The sequence below is a fragment of the Haliaeetus leucocephalus genome, unplaced genomic scaffold (assembly GCF_000737465.1).
Source record: "Haliaeetus leucocephalus isolate CR32 unplaced genomic scaffold, Haliaeetus_leucocephalus-4.0 Scaffold668, whole genome shotgun sequence".
In the NCBI taxonomy this organism is placed as follows: Eukaryota; Metazoa; Chordata; class Aves; order Accipitriformes; family Accipitridae; genus Haliaeetus; species Haliaeetus leucocephalus.
In genome coordinates this window covers 5,019,488-5,030,018 of record NW_010973104.1, presented here as the reverse complement: position 1 = coordinate 5,030,018, position 10,531 = coordinate 5,019,488, and the positions used below count along the sequence as shown (strand labels likewise).

Genomic DNA, 10,531 nt, shown 5'->3' with positions numbered 1-10,531 from the left:
GCATAGGGAAGACCCCAAACTCCTTGTTCCTTCTCTCTGCACCTTTTGTGGGGTAGCTGCAGAACCATGCTGTGTCTTGTGCAGAAACTAACCGCACATGTTGGCTCAAATCTCATGTTACTGCAAGCATTATCTTGGAGTGAATCATCTGCCCCATGACTTGTTGTTTTTTTGGTTTTTTTTTAAACTTGGGGTTTTTGTTGGTTGTTTTTTTGGTTTGTTATTTTTTTCCAATGAGTCCCTTTCCTGTGGAACAGGATGCTGTTATGCCTTTGTTTTTTTTCAGCCACCACCTACTTCTGGTTGGTCTGGTAACTTGCCCAGCTGTTTGGCCTTCATTTGTGGGGTTTAAAAGACTGTCCAAATGCCAGTACTCCCATACAAAGGCTGTGCATACTGTGGTACAGTGGTGCTGTTGCCTGCAGGCTATGCCCTGTGAACACCCCCCCCCCCCCCCCCCCCCCGGCCTTGTTTATAAACTTCTGAGGTGCTTCTCTTGATGCTGGGACTTGCACTTGGTGGAGAGCTGGGACCCTGAAGGAGCAATGGGAGATGGTCACTTGCTTGTCTTAGAGCTCTTTAGGATTAAAAATTTTCTTTTTTACCCTGCTTAAACTGGCTTTCTGCCTGGAGAAAAAGGGTGAAAAAGAAAGTAACTTACCTGCTTTCTTTATAAGTATATATGTGTAAATGATGAAACTTTTGCAGTTATATAAAGCATTGTAATTCCTACTGGTAGTTCCTGCTGGGTTTGGTTTGAATTCTGATCCATCTTGAGTATTAATTTATACTCAGGTGTGATGGAGGTACTGGAGCAGAGTTGTTGCTCCATGTGAGGGCTTAGACTTGGAAGGACAGTGTTTTCCCTCAGTTTTGGTCCAGTGTGTAAGTAAAGGAATACGTGAGCTGTGAGCAGGAGACTAGAGTGGTTGGGGAAGCTGTCAAACAACGTTATTCACAGCAGGAAGCTCCTACTGATGCTGAGGAATTCAAAGTGGTTGGCAGCTCCTTTGAATACATATCCCTTCGAATCTGCCTACCTGCCTTCTGCTCCCCGTGTTTCTGCTCATCTTCACTGGTGCAGCAGTCACCTGTGGTGGGGCAGAGCAGAAAGTGGTGGCAGCTGGCTCTGCTGGTTGAGCAAGCAAGGGAAAAGTATCAGTTATGAGAGCTGAGGAGACTTTTGACCCTACTGAAAATGGGGGAAGGGCACTGCTAAGTAACCCTGGTGACTGCAAGAAGACAAGTCAAAAAAGGACTGGACTGTTGTGCTAATGGGGAGTGGCAAGAGAGGTGGAGCTGGAAATGCAGATAGGGAAATTAATTTTTAATCTTTGGTCCATCTGCCTGGTGTTACTTGCTGGGTTGCAACATAACCAATCTGGAGAAAGCAGGTTCTTGAAACATCAGATCCCCTCTTCCAAACAGGAAAAGTTTTTGTAATTGAAGGGCATGCGCCTTTGAAACTTTGTCCTAGATTCAAATTCATTGAATCAAAAGCCAGTTCTGCCATTACCTGAGCAGTTAATAAAATCTATTGCCTTATGATGGATTTTTTTCTGCAGGCTAGAATTGATCTGTCTTCGTTGTGATTTGTGAGATTGAGGGGAAAACACAAAATATAATCTGTATTTCTGCTGCACTGAAAAATTTCACTGTGTTCTTCTTCTAAGGCTTGGAAGTAACTAAAACTGCAGTGGTCATTTTTTTGATTTATTGAAAATAAAGCATACCTTATTAACATTTTAATAAAGAGAATCTCTTTGCAGCGGTGCTCAGAGTTGCTCTTATTTCTCTCTGTGCAATTCCATTCTCTAAAAGGGAAAATACTATTGAGATCTGTAAGGCATGATTTGTTAGACTGAAACTAAACACACAAATACACCAAAGCAAAATGCTTTCTAAAGGTGCTGTGTTTGTGAGAGGTGCTTGCCCAATATGTGTGATGCAAAATGGGGATGCTTTGTGAAGAAATCATCCTTGTAAAGCCATTGGTTCTGGTCATCAGACTCTATCCAATGCTTTAGTGATGATGCTGCTGATCTATTTGGGAAGTTGGCTGGCTCTCAAGGCAGAGTCTCTTCTCAAAGGCTGTTTCACAGTGAAAATATGCTCAGTGCAGCCGAGTGCATGAATGAAAAAGCCTCTGGTACCTTCTAGTCTGGCAAAATGCAGCACAAAACTCAACTTACTCTGTCCTTTCTGCTGTCCCAGGTAAGAAATGTGTGGTTTTTTCCTTGCTTTCTTTCATCTGCCTTCTCTTGTGCATTTGGATTTGAAAGTATTTGTAATTCAGGTCTGATTTCTGAGTAATTATATGTTGCTTGAATTACTGTTGAAAGATGCAAGATCTCTGCTGTAAGCCAGTTGCTAGGAATGTAGAATCTCATAGTTCCTTGATTTACAATTACAACAAATTTGCTGTGTGATATATAGCATTTTTTGGTTTCCCTTCAGAAAGGGTGGTGGGGGGAAATCTTTCAAGTGTCTCGGTTGCAGCTGCAGCAGCAGTATTTTCTGTCATATCAAATGCTGCAACTTTGATTTGCCTCTTTCCTCTGTGGCTTTTGCTGGGTAGTAGGCTTATAGGCAGTTCATGTTATTTATTGCCTTTTTTTTTAAAAAAAAAAAAAAAAGAGGAGGGGGAATATGGAGGAAAAATAAAATCAGACCTTGCAAAAGGTTCCCTTTCTCGTACTCTCTTGATAGATGTGTAATACTCTGTTAGTGACTTGCTATGTAGCCTTTCTCTTATTAAATGTAATAGATCCCCCTCTGCCAGAAAGCAGAGGAAAAAACACCCAGCCTTAAAAATACGGAGCTGCTAAAGCCCTGCTGCTGCTGTCTGTCAAAGCAAAGGGACTCTCTGGGCTTTGACTTCTCGATACCTTCTGGTTGCTCTCTTTTCCTCTTGCTGCTGTTACAGGGCTCACTTTTTGGAAGCTCTGGGGAGGTTTGAAAATCCTTTGTTGTCCAGCTTGAATGCATCCTTCCTTCTTTTGTCTTAGGAGCTCTGTAAACTCTTGCGTTTAGTGACAGCGGCACTGGCATCCTGTGCACGGAGTGGAGATAAAAGTTAATTCCTTTTTGACTTGCAATCTCGAGTGGTTTTGTTAACCCTTAGGGGGTTGCTGGGTTTTAGAGCATTGAACTAGTGCTCGGGACGCTGAGTCTGTGCACTCGTGTTTGTGTAACTGCAATCTCCAGCAGGCATTTAGTCTGCTTTTTCAAAATAGGATGATAAGGAGCAAAATGGTGAGGGATCGCTGTTGGGAGAGCTTTACTGCTGAGAGGAGGTACACCAAGAGTGCGTACATAGGAAGCAGCAGGGTGAACTGAATGCATATATGCTGTGGGTCAAGGCTAAGATATTTGGGTCCTGATGAGGAGTGAAAAAGCATGAATGTGGGTGGCTGAAGTTATGGGACAGTAGGAGACTCAGTGACTGGGCACTCATGTGAGCAAGCACATAGGCATTTGGGTGGGTTCAGGATAAGAATCCTGCTTCAGGGACTGTAACAAATTAAAGCAGCTGCTTTGGGCCATAGGTGTGGTGCCTGAATGTACTGGTGAAGGATGAGTTTGAGGAGCCAGAGTAGTGTGTGCTGGTGATATATGCAGTTTCTTGCAGGGCCTCCCTAACGGCTCCGGCTGAGGCTCTGTGGGCTGTGTAGAAGGGCTGGCCAGTGGGCAAGCTGCCGCTCCTGGGGAGGGCTGAATGGCTCTGGTGGGCTGGGGATACCCAAAGGGCTCCGGGGGGGTGTGGGGGGGTAGAAGTTGTCAAAGTGGGCTGAGATCCAGCCTGGGCAGGCAGCTGGGCTGGCAAAGCTGCCAGTGGGAGGCAATGCTCAGGGAGCAGAGGGGCTGGCAGGGGGGAGAGAGGGCACAGACAGTGTAAAGTTAACCTGTGGATATACTGAGCTGTGCTCCCTCACCTTGGGTTTGAGACCTGCCATCTGGACTGCAGTTTGCTTGGCTTTTTCTGTGCTTTCAGTCCTTTTTTTTTTTTGGTCCATCTTCTCTAGCACAGTACTGAATTAATCAGCTTGAGTTTGGATTTTCTTTAGTGGTCTGTTGTAGGAAAAGCAGTATGTATATGATAGAGAAGGACAGACTTCTAAGGCCTATTAAACCACATAGTGGGCTTTTTTTTTAACATCAGTGTCTACTTAAAATCTTACAAGGTGCAGAACACCTGATTTTGAAAACTGAACTTTATTGATAACTTTCAGCAATACTTAAGAGTTTTTTTTCTCTTGCTGGGCTGAGATGAGTTCTAGTATACTGCAGGGCTGAGCTTGTGGGGCTTTAGCTTTTCTTTGTATTTAAGTGGTTAAACTGTACCTTCTTTATTGGCACATGTAGCTTTATCTGGCAATGTCTCTACCTGGTGATTTAATACATCTATGAAGTAAACTTGGAGATCATGTCTAAGAGTTAATGAATTTGGGAATGAATTAGACTATAATAAGGAAGTGTATGTAATTCTGTCTCCAGGTATAAGGTGGTTGAGTCTCGGTAGGTTAAAGTATGAACTGAAGGTGATAGCATGCTGGGGAAAGAAAAAAGGAATTACTGAAATGCTGTTTGGCTTTTCTTTGATGCCACATGCACAACTTTCATGTGACAGGAAAAGTAAACAGAAGAATGTGAGAAACAACATATTAAACAAATGCAGCCATCTGGCTGTGTAGTGGTTGTAACACATTTTGGGATTTTCTTGTAAGTTTTCTTTTTTCCCCTCCCTTATATGAGCATTGTATTAGCAGTAGCAATGATGCCTAGTGGAACCAGCAAAGCTCAATTTTGATAAAATGATTTCTAAGCAATAGGAATCTAGTAATGCAATACTTTTTGTGGAAGTAGAAGATAGGAATAACTTAATTTCAAAGTAATGATAGCAAAGTTTACAGCGTAGAAAAAAGTTTGAGGAAATTCTTAACGTTCATAAGAACATAAATGTGTGCTTTATTAAAAGATCACTTCTAAAATTACTAACTTTGGGTTTGAGTTTTCTTGGTCTGTATCCAATTCAACTGTTCTTGTTAAATATAAAAGAATTGCCTTTTGAGGCATTAAGAGGATGAGGATGGGGAATCACTTTTTCATCTCAACAAAGCAGCCTATTAAGTATGTTTGTAAAAATTGTGGTAAACAGGTGCATGATAAATGATTTTTTTGTTTTGCAAAGATTTAGTCTACACTACTACCAACTGTTTGTCCTGTTTTCACCAAGAAGAAAACTGAACATTAGCTGGAGTAGCTGAGGAAGATGTTTCAAGTAATCCTTTAATTCAGGATCACGTTTAAAACTACAAAGCATATCTATAATATACAGCTTTATTGATCTGAAGCTGACAATAAAAACTAAGTGTACTCTGGTAGCTTGTGCAGTTCACTATACAGTGTACAGTATGCAGCAAATGCATGCAGATTTTTAAATCTATCGGATCAGAGTGTTTTTTACCTTTTTCCCAAAGGATATGTTCTAGGGCCTATATGCAAAATATTTGTTTTAAAACAAAAGTTGTTTACAGGCTTGCTTTTGTATGTTATGCATTTCATGCAGACAGATGAATCAACATAAAATTTGTAAATAAAGCTTATGAGATGAGAAAAAATGTCTTTTTGATAGCTTTAACAGTAACTGTCATGTTCCACTGGGTTGCAGCTAAGTGAATTGGAAAAATGTACAGATTTTATAAGCTTGTCATTATAGTGATTCGAGAAGATTAGTCCTAAAACATTTTGCCCAAACGCATAGCCCATGCTGCTGCATTCTTAAGCTTTTATTTTTTCAAATTCTCCAGAAGAGGGCTCCATGCGCAGCTTGAAAGTCAGTACCCATGTACTAAATGCAAAAGAAATTTATCAGCTTCAGGAAAAAAGAAAAATCTTGCTCACACAAAGTCTGTTGATATAACATTAACGATTATGCTCAAATTCTGACCAAGCATTTCCTAGTTGTATCGTATTGCTGTAGGTCTTATTTTGCTTAAGACTGCTTATTATTTGAGAGTTCTAGAGAAGTCCAATGTCTCTTGTGCTATATCAGAGTTGTAAAAATGCTTTAAAAATGTTAGAGAAACTCAGTTGCCAATTATTATATATAATTATTTGTACTGAAGAGCGTTTTGTGAGTAGGCTGACACTTACTCCTGACAGTTTCAGGTCATCGTTTTTGCTTATGTAGTCAAAAAGATATTCCGCTTACATATCTCATTCAAAAGATGGTGTCTCCCAAAACACAGAGCCATTCCAGCAGTCATGCTGTGCTATTTGTCAAATATTGCCTTGGAGGGAAGGTTGGCCCTGGTGAATTAGTATGACTTTAGATAACAGCTGTAATAATTTAAAGATATTCTTACATAGGACCTGACCACACTCCTCATTGCTAAGCAAGGGGGATTTGTTGCAATAGATGAGTGGAACCTAGTCATGGAAATGCTCCTAGAGTTATGGTGTTACAATTAAACTCACTTGAGACTCTACCTTGCAATTTAAGGTGTAGCTCAGGCAATATGTTGGGACCTGGTTTCTGTTTCTGAAGACCAAAAATTGAAAAAGGTTATTCTAGCACATGTAATATCTTTGTGCTGTGATCTGTTGGGGGTTATTGACTTGATTTTTAGTGACTTGTCAGCTAGGAAACTAGTATTTCTAAAAGGTATCTCAACAGACCAATGCAACAGGAACTATTAGAACTATCTAGATAGCAACAGTGGTGGCTGTTCAAGATGACAAGAAGTTCTGCCTTGCATTTTCTTCCTGTTTGTTGTTAGGTGAGTAGGCTCTTCCCATTTTATTAATATGCAAGGGCAAGCTAGATAACAGGGCTGTTATATTCTTCCTGCATCACTGCTGGAGTCCTATCTCTAATCTTCAGCTGCTGGGCTGTACCAAGGTGCTGTGTCAAGTTTTTGGCCTCAGTTTTCAGAATTCTATGCCAGCATAAGCCTTTTGTGAGAAGGGGGGCTTCATTTGGGACTTGAGGCAGAAATGTGAGGTTAGTGGGTTTTTTAATTGTTTCGTGGAAATAATGTCTTCATTCTGTCTTTGACAGGTACAAGCACAAAATTCTTTTTTGTGTATTGCTAGTATTCTAACTAGCAAAGCTTCATCTGTGCAGGCAAAAAGACAAATCTACCATGTCCACTGGGGAGGAGAGACAGAATGAGAGGGATTTATCATCCTTAGGAGACTAAGTGGGCTATAGCTCTTCCCAGTTAACTGTGGATGATATTAGTGGGTTCTTGATCATGGCCATATGGTTGCACTGTGCCCTGCCCTAATCACCAGATGGATGGGATCAGCCCAGATGGGAGACTGTGTTTTTTTTGTCACTTCATGTGTCCTGCAGCTAGCACAATGCTAGTATATACAAATCAGTAGGATATTAAATGCCAAAGAGGAGTGAAAAATAAGGCTTGCTTTATTAACCACTGTTTCATTATGCAAAGGTCTTGGAAATTTGCCCACTACTTTTTTATTTCTAGTGTTGTGATATGGACTGTATTCTCTGTCAAACGGAAGAATCTAATTCTTTAAAAGCCTTACTGCTTTATATGAAGGAAACGCATTCCACTACTAACTTATCCAATATTCTGCTGTTTTGCACCATTAATTTTCTTGGCTAAAGAAAAAAGGAGAAATTTAAGATTTGGTTCAATGGAGCTGTTTAAAACAGTTCTAAGAACAAGCTAAAATAAATATGAGCTATTAAGAGTGGGGTGGGGTGAATCTTTTCAGCACATAGCGGTTAGCAGTATCTCTAACCACTTGGAAAAGCTGATTAAGGTGTTTAAATAACTTCTGATGTCTATGAATATCCATGTATGGATGTCTAATTTGGTATTGTTATGGGCCTTGTTTTTAGGAAGCTGAACATCTACCTTCAAGCTTTTGAAGTGTCCCAAAATTGGGCACCCATATGCAGTTCTCTGAAATTAATAAGTTTTTATTGCCTAAGGTTCCTCAGACTCAATTTATTAAAGGTTCTACTCCCCAAACTATCATTTTTTAAAAAAACCTAATAATAGCTATCTATAAACTCTTTTGTTCTCTTGCTGTGAACAACTAATGTTTAATTCATTATTGGTAACAGCAATGTATATATTTCTAAAAGCTAATATTTAATTCCCTAGGACTTTGCAATCTGGTATGTAATGAAGAGCAAATAATTCTTGTGTGTATGAAGGCTGTGTTTAATAGGAGCATAGATAGAAAGTGGGTTTCTAAAAGTTTGAGAAAGTTTTTGGCAAATGAGTAATCATGGCAGATGGACCTTGTACTTGTGTGTAACAAGGACTCAGAATGCTGAAAACCCTGGGTTCTAGGCTGTTAAGCTATCACAGCACTGTTAATATGGCTGTATGCAAAGAAATATATAAACACACAACTCGGATTTAGGATAAAAGATGCTCACTTGCAAATATCCATACCTGTAAGCTTTTCTCAGCTATGACTACCTGTGTGCGGAAGACTACTGTTGAAGGTTACCCCTTTTTCCTCCCCTGAGCTATGTTGAGTGTGAGTGCTCTTTATCTGCTCTGGGGCAAAGCTGGCAAGCTTGGCTAGAAACACAGCTGGGAGAGTACTGATTCTATACATTAATGGTTGTCTGCCACATGGACAGTAACACATCTGTGGCAGAGGTAGAAAGAGGATTAATAACTGCTCATATTGCTTCAAATCAATCCATAAAACTGTTACCACATTGAGTTTTGTTTGAATTGCTATGGAGCAAAAAACCATGTTACAACATACTTATCATGCTGATAATCGGCTCATCTACTTTATAGACACTTAATCTATTTCTTTTCATTGTCTTGGCATAACTTGGAATTGCAAGAAGGGTTTCTGTGCAAACTGTCTTTAAAGAAGAGTCTTGGAGTCAAATATAGGGGATTTTGAACCTGTAAGAGTAAAATAAAAGCTGCCAGCTGTCTGTGGAGTCACTGTATAAAGGTAAAAATTCTAAGCTGCTGTAAATTTGTCTGGATCCAGTAGGGAGCTATCCCAGCATGCATGAATTAGGAGTATGATCCATATCTTGTACAGATGGCATACAAGGACAGAGGCGGGGGAAATCATGTAAAGTTGCCCCTTCCCCAGCCTATTTTAGTTTTCTTGATGTAAGATGGTCTTTGAAGACTCCATTACATTTTAACTTTGAACCAACTGTTGGTAACTGCTTGGGAACAGAGAAAACGCTGGGAACAGTGTTCCCAAGATCTTGCATTTTCCCACAGACAAACTTGCTGGCTTTGAGTTCCCCTACTGCCAAATAAGAGGTATTTATACATTTCTCTAGAGATGGCCCTGTTTTCCCTGAGGAACCAGGTTTTATCAGACAACAACTATATCAAAATGTGAGAGCTGAACATAGCACTGCTCTACATTTGACAAAGCAGGAAATCCAGAGTATCTGGTACTTTGCTGTCGAAGTGAAAGGAGATGGAATTAGCCATTAGAATCGAATGGGCATTTCTTTCCCTGTTAAACCCATTGTTTCAGAGCTCTGTCAGAGGAAGCTGAGCAACTCCAACTGTGCTACACAGCAGGAATGGATATCTCAGCTGCAGGTTTGAGCTGTTCAGGACAGTTAGATAACTGGCCAAATTAAAAGGTGTTCAGTTTGACCTTCTGCCATGATAAGATAACCAGTCTTGTAAGTGCCAGGAAGTCATGGATATTATCTACCATTCTTATTCAGGTGAAATGCAAAATGAAAAACCTGTGGGTAAAGATAAATGAGAATGGAATTAAAATAGAACAATACATAAAAAATCAGTTTTGATTTCTGGGCATTTGTATTAGTCTGCTATGTAAAGGTTGTATTCTGTGTCAGGCTAAGTGGTTTTATTCTCTTCCAAAATGTGTTTTGCTTTCATAATTCATGATCTGATTGAACCAACTGGACTCTCAACTCTATAAATCTTGATTTATGAATATAGATAATTCTATCAATTTACTGATATACAGCTCTGACCTGAACACTAAAGTAGTTAGGCCCATATTTGATCACCTTTCCTTAATATGTGTCAATATCATTGCAGGAGACATTCAGTGGGACAAAGATGTAAGGATGGTCATTAAAGTCTAGCAGTAATGGGAAGTACACCTTTTTGCACCTCCTTATGCTTCTGTTCAGAAATAGATAAGGATCTGACATTTGCTTCTGTTCTTGGAATTGTTATTTTTCTCTAATGCTTTTAATTAAAAGATCTTATTTAAAAATGATAAAGAAGAATACAACCTCCAGTTTTAAATGTCATCAGTAGTTTTCCGTAATTGTTGTATCTATGCAGTTTAGTTATCAATGCAAAAGAATAGCTTTTTGTGCAGTGAAGATATTGATTATTGCAATCTGACAAAACAGCAGCTCTTTAGATGATAGTTTTGGATACGAGGTAAGGATTATCTTTGGAAATAAATTAAGGATGCTGGGAATAAATTATGAAAGTTGTATCTTGTGGCAATTACTTCTGATCTTGGATGTGTCTCAACTTCAGTTTTCTGAGCTTACAAT

At 39.7% G+C, this 10,531-nt stretch overlaps 1 protein-coding gene across 1 annotated transcript in view; it reads left to right on the top strand.

The window, feature by feature from the left end:
• The first annotated feature begins 2,132 nt into the window (after positions 1-2,132).
• Positions 2,133-10,531, top strand: part of CDH13 (cadherin 13) — a 518,553-nt gene continuing 510,154 nt past the window's right edge. The window contains exon 1 of the mRNA XM_010579656.1: positions 2,133-2,214. Within this exon, the coding sequence (XP_010577958.1) occupies positions 2,170-2,214 (45 nt within the window). The 5' untranslated portion in view covers positions 2,133-2,169. The remainder of the gene's footprint in view (positions 2,215-10,531) is intronic.